Here is a 14,790-nt window from a genome sequence, read left to right as displayed (position 1 = left end):
TTTGCTTATCTTCACCAGGCACCTGTCACTTTGGATTAAAAATGTCCATATTTGTTTGCAAAATAAAAAACAAATTTACACTACAGTAGATATCTTTGGGGACATGAAACAGATTAAACTTTGCTTGTGTGACAAGATTCATATAAAGAAAAGTCGCCGGCAAAGAAATTCATTTGTATTCCTGCATATCCTTTGTTCAGTATATATTATATTTGTGTTCAGTTACAGCATCTGATACAGATAGAACTAGAGGAAATGGTGTTTGTGTGTGGCCACCAGACCTGATTCAACACTATAGTTAGCATGTTTTTTTGTTTGTTTCATCCTTGTTTGGATACCAGGTGGGTGGGGTTTTCCTGTTTGAACTATCTGCAGTTAAATAGCACTCACTTTTTCTGAGATGTGACATCCCCAGGCATTGTTGTTGTTGATTCACCTCGGCTGCAAAGGGAACCAGGCCTTTATTTCACATAGAAGGGCTTCTGCTGCTGATTTTACCTTGTTTATGAATAAATACTTGTTGTCTTGATGATCATTTAGGGTAGTATAAATATTTCCATAGAACTAATGTCATGAGTAGAACAAGAGTCATGCCATACTTTTTTTTTAGATGCTGGTAAGTTACTGTCAGTGAAACTTAATGCACAGATGCATCGCGTTACAAAGCATAGACTGTAAATAAAGATGGATGTAGCCTCCGTCACCCACAGGATTCTGAAGAGCAGTTTTGAAGCTCAGAGTGGGCTGCTCTGTTGTTGCCATCTTGGCAGTGTCTGACTCTGCCCCTAACTCCCAGATAATCCAATGGGCAAAGAGGAGGGGTGAGTGTGGAGCTGAGGTTTGTGGCAAGCAAAAGAGGCCACACCCTCAATTATGCAGAACTTTAAGTCTTAATAAAATGTAAACAGGTGTGTTTTACAAATAGGTGTCATTAAGGAGGAAATTAGCTGTAGTGGCAAAAACTGCTTCTTGTACCAGGCTGTAAACATGTTTATTTCTGCTGTAAAGTTGGACATTTTAACATGGGAGTCTATGGGGACTGACTCACTGTTGGTGCCGTACTCTAGTGGTCGTTAGAGGAACTGCTGTTTTGAGCACTTCAGTGTTGGCTTCATTTTCCAGCCTGGGAGGTTGATGCTTGGTTACAGCCTTTCAGTGGCTTAAAGAATTGCGATCAAAGAAAACAGAGTTCCCCAGTAAATAAAAATTTAACTGTTGGTAAACGTTGTTTACCGGTATGAATTACGGATGAAAAACTCTCTCTCTCTCTCTCTCTCTCTCTCACACACACACACACACACACACACACACACACACTCCTGATTTTTTCTTTTAACAATGGCCTTTTTCTTCATCAGTTATTTGAATACCAGCTCTTAGTTGAGACATTACACATTTTTGTTTTGCATTCTCTGTCTTGGTTATTTATTCCGGTGATTACTAGAAGAGTCTGAAAGAAAGAAATTCATTCAAGCCTCTTGTAACTCAGCATACCAGCATTTTGTGACCGTGGAATGAGGATGATGCAGAATGTGCAACAAGGCTGTTAACTGTTTTTTTTTTTTTACAACACTACAAATGTTAAAAGTGAAAACCCCGCTCACCTGCTGCCCAGAGCCAGTCTAAAGAAACACACAGAAATTCTTAGAAGTCACCATGTGTTGATCTTCTCTCTCTCTGCCTCTCTCGTGCTGTCTGCTTAAAACCTAACACTCACTGATGTATTAACATCTTCTATCAAGATGTGGTTTGGTTTGTGTGTGTGTTGCTTTGTGAGTGTTTGTGTGTTTAAAAACAAGATTTGGTGGAACTTTGCATAGATTATCCACAGCGTTCAAATGAGCTGCACTAACTGATCGTGGTACACACTGAACACCTCAGCCATTCCCCACATCTGTACCTCTTTAAATGTTGTAGTTTAGTCAGTCTAACACACCCAAAGGTTTACTAGCTTTTATTGTCATCATTATCACTGTGATGGATTAGCAGGAAAAACACTCCACCTGCCGGCAGCTCCTGAAAAGACACTCATTGGTTAAGGTATCTTCCACGGAAGGCTTCAAACCAGGATATTTGTCTACATCTTTTGACCTTGGCCACAGTGCCTATGTGCCATAACCTGGGCAGGTGTGAAACCTTTCAGGGTGTTGGCTACAAACAAGCAGACAGATTAGGAGTCCCTGCCACAGCATGATTTTCTCCACTGCAAGCTAACTTACTGTCCCTGCTGGAATCCAGCTTCAAACTGTTTTATTCTAAATCAGCAAGAAATCTAAGAGGAAATCCACCCTGAAGCAGAACTGCTGAGTTGATGAATTGGCATCAAGTGCTGACATTTTCATTGTGGAATGAAATGTTTCAGCTATGGGACTAGATTTGGTCAAACACACTTTTAGTGCTTTTCCACTGCAGAAACTTGACAACCTTTAACCTGGAGCTTGCTACACCCTTTAACTTTTCTTAAACTCTAATCACTTTGCTTTATCACCATTCAAACCCGAGTGCTGCCCAAATTCTGTTTCAGAAACTCATCCTCAGAGGGTGTTTTATTAATTTTATTAAGCTCCTGCATTGAAAAAGGAACTGTCTAATGCCCAACTGATGAGCAGTTTTATGAAAGAAAGGCTCATTTTTAAAGTCTGTTTGCTTATATTCAAAATATATAATTTGGCCAGGTGTGGGCAAACGTTTGCACACAGCAAAAGTTGTCCAGGTAATTGGCAAAAGAGAACTAGTCTGTGAACTTTTCAGACAGTATCTCTGTTTGAGAGTGGTAATGGCCCTCAGAACATTTGCTTAGCTACATCATGGATGTTTCATAATTTTCTTGTCCGGTGCACATCACTGCTTTATAGCCATAATCACAGAAAGGAGCTGCCTTCTCGTGTGTTTAAGTAATATCATAGAGGCCAGTACGTCTAAACATGAATAAAACGAATGCAGCGTGACTGAGTGACAAGGTTATACCATAGGTAGGCCGAGTGTTGGAGTATTCCCATTGGTCGTTGTTTTTTCCAACTGATTTTGCTTGAACTCTCTGTAGCTAAAATCATAGCACAGTCTTTGTCTTCAGTTTATGTGTTTGGTGATTTTGTCAAACCATATCATAGTCATAAACTCAGGTTTTAGCAGCAGTTTGGAAGGTAGTCTTGACTGAAACCAGCTGATACTAGGCAGAATGCCGACAATGCGGTCCAACCATTCACTAGGTTTTGACCTGGTCTTGTTTTACCTGGTCTATACAGCAATGACAAATTTCATTTTTCTCTTTAGGAACTCCAGTAACCACTGAGCAAAATTCACAGTTTGGGAATGGCATAAGTTAGTTCTGTTTAGGGGTGGATTGTTCCTTTTGTGGCAAAAAAAGCTATGCTGCCCTCCTCCCATCTCCTCCATTATTCCTCAGTGACCTCTGAACTGGTCATGTTGCCTTTTAAAATGTTAAAACAGAAATGACATGTTATAAACTGACCTCATCTTTCATCTGGTCCTACTTTCACACTGAAGCCTCGGTGAGTTTCCCACATCATGTTTAAACCTGTCAGGCTTTCATGAATCCAGAGTCATAGATTTGACGCAACTGTCCATGTCTATGGCTCTTGATTTTGTCCATGATTTCCTTCAGTGGACGGACGTTTCACCTCACAGTGCTGCCAAACCGAGCAAAGGGAAACTCACCTGGTAATGGACAGTGGTAGCCTTTGTAGAAGACACCTGATACAGTCCTCTTGGAGAGACTGGAGGGACAAATATGGTGAAAGTCATGTGACTGTTGATGTCACGTTAAGAAAGTAATTTGTGTTGAAGCTCTGGAGATTGACAAATTGGTTGAGGTAATAGAATAGTTTAAATATTTGGTCATAAATGGTTAAATTGAGGTATTATTTAGTTTGAGCGACAGCCACTTTGGCCTTCAGTCCCTTGGCTCTCATCCTATCTGTTCCTGTTGTTTTAACCCCACCTGTCCATCCTTTGTGCTGCATTGGCACAGCTAAGGTGAACTTCTGCAGTGGCTACATTTGGTTTTATTTTACACTTCATAGCAGTTTACTGCTGTTTCTTAAAGCCCCTCTGAAAGAAAGTCCCAGTAAAACCCAAACAGCATGTTGGAATCGGTCAGTATCTGCTTAGATCCAGCCTGCAGAGGAGTCGGAGGCCCAGGTGAATCAGAGGTGTTTGGTCCTCTTTTATGTTGCTGGTGATCGTATGAAGACAACCAGAGAACAAAAGCAAACATTTCTGCTTCACATGGCCCTCAGACGTAGAAGCAGTATGGCACCAAAAAACAAAACTAAGTCCAACATTTCCAGTTGTTGTTTACTTTCTATCTATTTAGTCTAATAGTCTTTTGGGGGAAAAACTCTCTACTAAAGAAAGTGAGAGTGATCTGATGCATGCTGGGCTTTGGGTTTTCAGTTTTTGATGCCTTTTTTTTTTTTTTTTTGCCGCGATCCTCCAGCTCCTCATCTGTCCTCCCGTGACTCGGTTCTTCTTCGGCCGGCGTGAACCCTTCCACAAGCTGCTGATCCAGGGAGACTCAGCGGGCAGACTGTCCCTGTGGAGCATCCCAGACACCTCGCCTCTGCAGCCGCTGTCGACTGCTGCCGGTGAGGACGCCTCGGCTCGTGTGGCACGATCATTTCTCTAGAAGAGTCGTGAGGCTGTCGGTCTTCACACACTGTAAAAATACACAGTCCACACTTGTAATTGAAGGGTGATATAACAGCTCTATGCTTATTCTTTCCCCTAACAAATGATCAAAATGCTAGTTACACAAAAATATAATTTTTAAAAAAAAGTTAAAACTGGTAATTTACCTGAAAAATATATAAAAAGAGAACTACAGGAAATAATATACACCTACAACATAAAAACCTCCTCATGGTTGTACGGAAATTGTTACGCTGAGGTGACAAGCCACCCACATGTTCACGTATCTCGCATTGTCATCCGTTTAATTAGAAATGAATGAACAATAGAGACACTCATTAATACATGGCATTTGATCTTTCTCTCAGCATTAACTTAATGTTTATCTAACACTTGGGCTTTGATTCTGTCGTTCTCTCCCTGCAGAGCTGCAGGTGTCGTCCACCATCAGTCTCCAGGAGGCGTTTGATAAGTTGACCCCCGTGTCTGCTGGGATCATCGACCAGCTCAGCGTCCTGCCTGGCAAAGAAGAACCCGTCAAGGTTTGAACCCAGACAACGTAACACAAACGAGATGTTTACAGAAGGCCAAAGAAGTCATTGCAACCAAGTAAAACAAAAACATCACTCCACCTTTTGTTATAATTGTCTCCTTATTGCAGCCCACTCTAATTGATCTAATTGGATAACTGTTGCTTGACTTCGCTTGAGTTGCATTCCCAGGCTCATAGTTCAAAACGGCTGCTGTGTGACTAAAACATGTTTCATTTTCTTGTGTGTGTGTGTGTGTGTCTTCCTCCTCAGGTGACAGCCAGCGTGTACATCCCCTCTCAGGGTCGACTGGTGTGCGGGAGAGAAGACGGCAGCATCATCCTGGTTCCTGCCACTCAGACCGCCATCGTTCAGCTACTGCAGGGAGAGCACATGCTCCGGAGAGGTGAGGGAGGGTCACGGAGAGGGGAGGAACGTCCGGGGACGAGAGAATAGAAGCTTTATCATCATTAAAACATTTACAAGGCTGTAAAAATCTAAAGCATCTAAAGGCTAAAAGTAGCTCCTAACTTTCTGATTTAGGAATAACTCCTAAATCTTAAAAAAAAAAAAAAATTTGCAGCAGACTCCATTAGTTTCCATCCCATCATCCATCCCCAGTCTCTGTTTCATGTCCGTTCTGAGCGTTGTGTCCGTCTCCGTCCTGCAGGCTGGCCTCCGCATCGTACCTTGCGAGGTCACCGGAACAAGGTGACATGTGTCCTGTACCCGTACCAGATCTCCCCCCGCTACGACCAGCGCTCACTGGTATCTGGAGGAGTGGACTTCTCCGTCATCGTCTGGGACATTTTCACCGGAGAGATGAAGCACATCTTCTGTGTCCACGGAGGAGAGATCACCCAGCTCATCATCCCCCCGGAAAACTGCAGCGTACGTAATGATGATGTTCAGTCTTGAGATGTTTGTTTGTTTGTTTTTTTTTTTCAGTTTATTGTCTGTTGTGTTTGTGGAGAGATGTGTTTTGTTGCTGATGCTAGAGTTAAGTGTTGCAGGGTTCATGTTGTTACCATGGAAATAACTTTAATGACATTGTGTTTTGGTCAAATGTTGAAAACACACACAGACACACACACACACACACACAGACACACACACACACACACACACACACACACAGAGTCGCCCCTCAAACCAAATGAAACTCTAAAAGGACTGTGTCTGTCTGTGTTGTTAAAATGACATTAAGATGAAATCATCATTGTGATCAACTGTGTTGTTGCCACGGAAATTAGGCTAATGCTGTTGTGTTGTTGGAGCACGACTACAATGACTGACCTATCACACACAGACTAATGAAGACACTGGATGTTTTCTAGCTGCTCTGAAAGTATTACACATTTAATTTGAAACCTTGGATTCATGAACCTTAGTTTTTCTAGTTAAAGCTGCCAAACAAAAAAAGATATATTTACATAACATGGTACTCACCAAAACTTGTGTATACACCATGTGTATTCTTGAGGTCTAACAAATGTGTTGAATGCATTTCATTCCTCATTAAAAATAAATGCATAGCTGATTTAGGAAAAACATGAATCATGAATTGTTTACATTCATGTTTGCTAGATGCCAGTTTTCTTCCTCAGTGCGTTCGTATTGACATTGCTTCCCCTCCTTTGCGATTACCGCCACCAATTGTCAGTCAGTGGAATAACGGGAAACGGGAAACCTTTGGTGGAAATGTGCATACACAAGCAAAATGTGATACATGAGACCAACAAAACAGGGACCCACTCATAAAAACATTGCTCTGTAACGCCACTAGTGGTTTAAAATGTCCACCGTTTAATCTGTGTGAAAAACGCAGATTTGACTGTTGAAGACATGAACATTCGGAGTATTATGTACACAGGTCAAATGACTGTATATGATTAAAGACTGACAGTTGAACTGCATTTAACTTTGAACTAGTCTGACGTGGCACAGGACATCCTTTCTTTTTACTGTCTTACATTGATACAAAACATTCAGGTAGTTTAGAGAATAAATTGCTGTCTGGTACAGTTTTTATTCTTCCACTAGAGGGCACCAGAGTCACACATTGTCCTACATATAGGAGCGTTAAAGTTTTGAGGCGAATTCTATACTATATCCAGATTTGATAAAAACGTTATTGAACCTCTACACCACCTGGAGTTCCTCTAACTTCTCAGTGACTTTCCGATCTCGTCCTCAGGTCCAGTAGTTTTGCATTATCACCGTAACCTGTGTTTCCTCTGCAGACTCGGGTGCAGCACTGCGTTTGCTCAGTGGCCAGCGACCACTCCGTCGGCCTGCTGAGTCTTCGGGAGAGGAAGTGCATCATGCTGGCGTCGAGACACCTCTTTCCCATCCAGGTCATCAAGTGGCGTCCGGCAGATGACTACCTGGTGGTAGGGTGCTCTGACGGCTCCGTCTACGTCTGGCAGATGGATACAGGTGAGAAATGGGTGACCAGGTGTAGGGGACAGGAAAAAAGCTGCGTCACTGGCATGAGTTAAATCATTCATCACGTGGAAGTTCTGCTGCAGATGCTGTGCTCAGCTTTCCCCCATTGTCCCAAACCCTTGAGGTTGGCTGGCAATGGACCCCTGAATGTCTCCAACACAATCAAATCCCACAAATGTTCATATTTATTTACAGCAGGGAGGGTGTAAAAATGGCTGCAATTATTCTATGCAAATTCAGCAGAAATGTGTTTGTTCAGCTCTTCAGTCCTTCTCACAGCCTGTAGACTTCAGAAGGTTCATTTGCTTTCAGGACGGTCGCTGTCCTCAGCCGAATCAAAGGCAGGAAAAATGCTCTCCGAGTCCTAAATTTGATGATCATTGAATCAGAATCAGATGTTATTTGTCGCTACAAGCAGCTTTGTTACAGAAATCTTAAAAAAGATAAAGACTCAAAGACTCAGGCCTGTCTTTGTGTTCTTTAACACAACATTTGCAAATGGGCTCAGCACTTGTATATAGATCAAAAGTCCCCACAAAATGTAAAATGAGAATAATCCAGTATCTTATAGCAAACAAAGATATGGGAGTATCTGCCCCTTGCAGTCGGTGGTTTCAGGCCACACAAGCAGGTAGCAGTGAGTTCTCAGGAGTCAAAACCCGATGTGCAGGGAAAGAATGCAGATAGAGAACTTCTCTCTTACCACAGCCAAGGGCAGTTCAGCTCTAACTGGGACAGTTAAAGTTAAAATGAGGTTACATGAGAGCACACATATGATGGATTAAATGTTCCAGTTACAATCATCAAGTTGTCTTTGAACCTCTGCAACCAGCTTAGCTACTTCCCATAGAAGAGAGGTGCCAGTATTTCCCTGTGAGTGTGAGGTCGGGCGTTCCCCCTGCAGGCACACCTCTCCATGCTGACAGCACAGCGTCTTAACTGTCTCTCTGAGTGATCATGTTACAGTAAATTCAACTGAAATCACAGCTCAGTCGTTGTGTTTCATTTATATGTATGGTGTTGTGGTCAGACAAGGTCAATCAGGATTTTAGCAGCAGTCTGCGAGCGACTGCTGGTTAACATGCAGTGTTAATGGAGCACGTTGCAGTCACTGTTTCTGACTTGTTCCGTCGTCTGACAACAGAAAGAGAAACATATGTAAATGACAGCAACTTTATTGTGAATTCAGCTGTATTTAAACACTGTAATATGTGAGCAATGAGAAAACAAAACCCACCAGGTTCACTACTGCTAAACACACTCAGGCAGCTTTTCTCTCCTTCATCAATTCAACTTTAGATGTTGACAAAATAAGAATAAGAAGAAAATATGAGGAAGTGAGTTTGTGAATGTGTGTATATATAGACAGGTGTGTATATATAGACAGGTAGAGAGGTAGATTATTCCCCAAAGCTTGTCTCATAACCAGTTTCACGGCCGAATCAGCCTGTGGATTTACCCATTGCCTGACACATGATACACAGACATGTGATTCATATTGATCTTCTCACCTCACTCTCTGAAAGAAGGGAATTTGTCAAAATATTCTTTTAAAGCTCATGACTCTCTTTACTGCTCTGTGCTCTTTATCCTCTGTTCAGCTCTAACCATGACAAAATAATCTGCAGTAAACATGTACATGGCACTGCACAGGGGTAACATTAGTGTGTGTGTGTGTGTGTGTGTGTGTGTGTGTGTGTGTGTGCGTGTGTGTGCGCGTGCGTGCGTGTGCGTGAGTGTGTGTGCGCGCAACCTGAATGAGCTGTGGCGCTGGGAGATTGCAGGTTAGCTAAGTGTGAAATTAAGGAACGTGTGTGTGAAGTCAGGCGTTGGACATGTAATAGGGCCATGGCTTGCAGGCCACGCACACACACACACACACACACACACACACACACAGGTATAATGGTGCCACTTCTCCTCTCACTCAATACCAGAGATGTCAGCTGTGTCTGCAGCTAATGATGTCTCTCTCTCTCTCTCTCTCTCTCTCTCTCTCTCTACCCTTGTCTCTTTCTGTGAAGGCAGAGAATTGTTGCAGTCAGAGAGGGAGAAGACTCTGTCTGTGACCTGAATCATATTCAAGACACAATAGATGGTTTGAGAGAGAGAAAGTTTGGAAGATTGATATTAATAGAAGAGAGCAGGGACAAGACAAGAAAGACTGATAGAAACAGAGGTGGTGTGGGATGGGAATGAAAAGACAGATAGAGAAAAAGCACAGAGAAGCGTGTCTTATTATCATTATCATTATTATTATTTTTTATTTTTTATTTTATTCATTATACCTTTTATTTATTCAGGTGAGAAATCTCATTTTCAAGAATGTACATAAAAAACATAAAAACAATTAATGCACAGATAGTCCAAAACACACCGCAGGGCAGACTAGTCTCTCTCCTGTAGTAGACAGGAAGTGAAGTGAAATGTTAGGAAGAGTCGAAAATAGAATCTATGTCATCGCATCACGCCGTAGTCGTCCCTTCAACCGCCGCTGCCTAAGTCTCGAGTATCTTTAAAGCTGCTGCCGTATGTGGAAGGATCTGAGTTAAAAGTTCGTCCCTGAGGATGGCACTGGGGGGAAAAGAAAAGTTCATGGTGGTCATTAAAATCAAAAGACTTCATCCTCTAAGGAGCAGGAACCTGATGAGAAAGTGTCCTAGTCGTCTAGTTTAGGGCTGGACGGTTAACCATATGTGCAAAGCTGATATTTTATCCCGAGGGTGGTGCAGGGGAAGGTCATGGAGTGGAAAGAGTCCGTTCCCTGTGTAGCAGCAGTGGACTGGGGACCATTTATATCTACAATAAATAAAATGCTAATCCGGGTAGAGTTGTTTAGACATCCTGCTCTGGACCACAGTGTGGATTCCTTGGCATTGCATGGTGTTTATTTACTTGTTTGTGTTCTCAGGAGCCTTGGACCGCTGTGTGATGGGTATAACAGCAGTAGAGATCCTGAACGCCTGTGATGAGCTGGCTCCGGCCACCGTGGATGCTCTGAGTCACTCTGCAGTGAACCTGAAGCAGGCGATGACTCGCCGCAGTCTGGCGGCGCTGAAGAACATGGCCCAGCACAAACTGCAGACGCTCGCCACCAACCTGCTGGCTGCAGACAACGCTGACAAGGTACAGAGAAACTAAAGGCTGGGTTTATGGTCTGCAAGAGCTTGTCTGTAAGACATGCTAAAACATGTTGTCCAAACATGTTCGTCTTGTCTTTGTCTTTAATTTATGTTTCTGGTGATTTTGTCAGACGAAGTTGTGGTTATAAAATCAGTGTTTGACCACAGGTGGTCCAGACATAGACTAGGTTGTAGTCTAGACATAGACACCTGTTGACATATTCATATCCATAGTTCCCACAAGCGTCTCCACACACAGACTCACACAAACTCACAAGGTGAAAACAATACCAGCCACATGCTGACATCAGCAGTTACTAAAGTTAAGTTGACTTCTAATGATGAGTCTGAATTGATTCAGATTCATATGTCTCCTCCACCTCCTCATATTTTGTCATTTTTTCTTTCTTTGCCTTTTGTCTAATTCTCTCTCTCACACACACACACACACACACACACACACACACACACACACACAGACTGGTCAGATAGCTGGCCAAACTCACAGACCAATTAAAACGCTGCTGGAGACGAACCAAAGGTCAACACTACAGCCACTGTGTCTGTTAGAGAGAGAGAGAGAGAGAGAGAGAGAGAGACCACTAGTGTGTCTCCCAGGGACACGTGAACTATCTTAAATGTCAAAAAAAAAAAAAAGAAAAAGAAGTGCACTGTTTCTTTTCTCTGAGCTTGACTTTCCGGAGAGCCTCTCAAATTTAAAGAGATGTGAGTCACTGCTGCCTCTGTTTCTGAGTGGAAGACAGTTAGCTTAGCTTGCTAGCTTTCACTTCATAGAATACAAACTTAACAGAACCACGGCTTCCTCCGAAATGTTTAATGCCGCAAAGAGACAGATGACAGAAATCGGCCTTGAAGCTTAAAAACTGTTTCCCCCAAACAGTTTTCTCCTCATCTGAACTATTGGAAAATGGCTGTAGTGTTATCATAGTTTATATTTCCTTATAAACTAGAATTGTGCTTGTTTCCTCCACCAACCAGCCAAGTTGCAGTTAATGGCCAGAAGTGTTTTTGCAGAACATTATGATGTCACAGTGAAGTCACCTTTGACCTTTTGGATATAAAATGTCATCACTTCATTTTATCCTTGTAGACATTTGAGTTAAATTGTGTTATAATTAGCGAATGAATTTGTGAGTTATTTGTGAGATCACAGTGTGATAGAGATAGTGATGAAACTCACTCTGGGCATTCCTGATATATTGGCTTCACAAGAATGTGAGATCTCTGTAACCTCGACCTTTGACCACCAAATTCTAATCAGTTCATCTCATAGTCAAAGAGCCAGATGTTTTTCTCAAGTGTTGGTAGAGACCAGATCAGAGGTAAAAGGAGAGTGACTGTTGGACTTAGGTTCATTTGGTGGATACAAACATAACTCCAGTGGGATGGTCATGTTGTTCTGTCTCTGCTGATGTGGAATTAGGGAACTGATTGCTAACTTCTTAGCTATAACAGTAATTGAAGTGCGGTAGTCTGTCTGAAAGTTCATCTTGACTGTGAAGATGGCATGAGACATATAATCTGAACACTCTGTAGCTGTTATGGAGCTTTAATCTGATGAAGACTGTGTGATAGGAATAATTTTGCTCTTCAGTTCATCGAGTCATATTGAACCCTCTCAGCCAGTGTTACAGTTTTTCTCAATGGCTTTGATGCATTTCACTCATCAGAAACATCATTCTCACAGCTCTCGATGCAGTTCTCAGAACAGTTCATGCATTTCTCCTAACAATAAACCACGTACAAAAGCCTCTACAACAATCAAAACATTGTTCACGTGTTGAAACATGCAAAGTCAGTCACTTCAACGTTGTCACCAATGAATTAAACCTTTTCACCAGAGCTTCAAGACTTAGACTCCAAATGTTTTGATCTTTATTTAAAACCCTGACTGACTTTAGGAAAAGAGAACTGCAAAGTTATAGAGTGAAACATGTTCAGATACACAACACTTTACTACGGTTACAACTGTAACATGTACCATAAAAAATTATATTCTTTTTTACATGGCATTGGTGTTTACTGTAGTGAACATTTCAACCTCTCAGCAGATCACTGAACTGTCACTTTACATCACTGTATGGAAATGTAAATACAAGCCTATGGAAGACAGAAGAGCTTTAGATTTAGAACATGGTAAATGCAAAAAATTACTATACTTAAAAAAGTGTGGCATTTTATGTAAATACTTACTTACTTACTGTATGATATTTTAATGCAGTGTTTCATTTTGCAGCAGATATGTGGCACTTTGCATTTCGTGCGTCATTTTTGGATTTGTGTGCAGAGTTTTGAAAAAAATGAGAGCTAGTTTAAAAAATGTGTGAAAGCAGATGTAAAAAAAATGTATTAGTAAATCCACAGAATATAACTGCTGTAACTGAGGAAAGCTAAATGATGAACATGAAGCTATGCACCGGAAAACAGACGGAAAAATATGTAAACATAGCATCAGTTATAGTGCAGTAAATTCACACTGCGTTAATATGTATGTGTGAGACTGTCCTCGCTCTTTCATTCATATTAGAGGAGGTTTAAAGTGATTTGATTGAAATCACTGATGCAATGAGGAACAGTATCAAGGTGAGAGAGAGGTCCGTCATTCTGTGATAAAGGTACAAACTGTTTCCATCAGTTGCCAGAGTCAGATGAGAAATGCATCAACACAATGAGAAAACCTCTTTAGCAGTGAAACGCGTGGATACAATGGAAGCTTGTACAAACACGACGATGTAATGTGTGTGGGGAGATGAACTGCTCTGAGAACTGCATTAACACTGGTGAGATAGATGTTTCTGAGGTGTGAATTGTGAATTGCATCAAAGCGATTGAGGAAAAACTATAATAACAAAAAATCAGATTACTGTACAAACAGCAGTTCTTTATGTGGAACAGCTTCTCTGTGTCAACTCGGATGATGTGATCTGTCCTGACGGAGTAAACCCTGCCCACCTGGGCCTCCCAGCATAGAAAACAAACGCTATGAATAATTTAGTGTTTGAGCAGCATTTAGTTCGGCTGGTACAGTTTGACTTTTACAGTTTGACTCGGAATCATTTAGCTCGGCTTCCTCTCTCGTCCTCTGTTTGGTTTGTCCTTTTCCATCTCTTTCCTCCCACCAGATAACCTTTTGTGTTGTTTCTTTTCCCCCTTTGTGTGTTGGATTTATTGTAGGTGTCTCCCAGGTTTTTCCTGCCATAACTGCCCATAATCACAGCTCTTCTGTGAAAAGGCCAACACACAACAGCTGCAATCTTTTCTCCTTGTTCCATCAGAAAAGACATCACTGTTGTTCTCTTCTCTGCTTCTCACCTCTGTGTCATTTCTCTCTCATATCTACTCAAATTATGGGTCAAAACCACCCACTATCCCCGGTGTGTGTGAGTGTGTGTCCACCCCTGCTGGGTGTAATGACAGATAATGACCATGAAATGTCAGACTATCAACCCAAACATTACACCCAGCCAGCTGCGAGTCTTCATCTGTGTGTGTTTACAGCTGATGTTTGTCTGCTGTTCAGGTTTCAGGTTTGTGTGTGAGGAGGTCGATGTGTGACTTTGAGTTTGTCCTCTGGCTGTTTTTGCTGAACCTGCTGATCTGTAAATGTGTTTGTGTCATGACAGAAAGAAATAGAACTAGAGCTGAAGCTATTAGTCGATCCACAGGAAATTAATCTTAACCATAGTAATCTATTTGTCGTTTTCAGTCATTTAATCAAATTAAAAGGTAAAGTGGACGGTTGAAAATGTCATCTTAGTTTCTCTTGTTATTGGTGTTTATCATTTTGACGGCATTGGGTGACGTCATGAAATAGTGTGGTATCATGGGAGTTGTTGTTTTCACCACCATCACCGTAAGCTCCTCCCGGTTTGGATTCCTTTAGTGTCAGTGGTTCAGGAAATCAAACAGACCTGGTGATTCTAACCGTTAAAGTCAGAGTTTGAGCGACGCTGTACGGAGGACAGAGACTCAGGGAAGAGCTGGAGCTGAGATTGATGCTAACCTTTGTTCTGATTGTT

The 14,790-nt window shown here is 41.8% G+C and overlaps 1 protein-coding gene across 1 annotated transcript in view; it reads left to right on the top strand.

The window, feature by feature from the left end:
* Window positions 1–14,790, top strand: part of wdr7 (WD repeat domain 7) — a 120,385-nt gene that overhangs the window by 12,816 nt on the left and 92,779 nt on the right. Inside the window, exons 12-17 of the mRNA XM_087175717.1 lie at window positions 4,460–4,607; window positions 5,077–5,192; window positions 5,454–5,586; window positions 5,851–6,071; window positions 7,424–7,619; window positions 10,540–10,754. Of these exons, the coding sequence (XP_087031843.1) occupies window positions 4,460–4,607; window positions 5,077–5,192; window positions 5,454–5,586; window positions 5,851–6,071; window positions 7,424–7,619; window positions 10,540–10,754 (1,029 nt within the window). The remainder of the gene's footprint in view (window positions 1–4,459; window positions 4,608–5,076; window positions 5,193–5,453; window positions 5,587–5,850; window positions 6,072–7,423; window positions 7,620–10,539; window positions 10,755–14,790) is intronic.

Source organism: Seriola lalandi, unplaced genomic scaffold (genome assembly GCF_002814215.2).
Source record: "Seriola lalandi dorsalis isolate HSWRI2012SDOR001 ecotype SW California unplaced genomic scaffold, Sedor1 jcf7180002054484, whole genome shotgun sequence".
Classification (NCBI taxonomy): domain Eukaryota; kingdom Metazoa; phylum Chordata; class Actinopteri; order Carangiformes; family Carangidae; genus Seriola; species Seriola lalandi.
The sequence above is the reverse complement of the archived record's forward strand: the minus strand, read 5'-3'. Positions and strand labels throughout refer to the sequence as shown.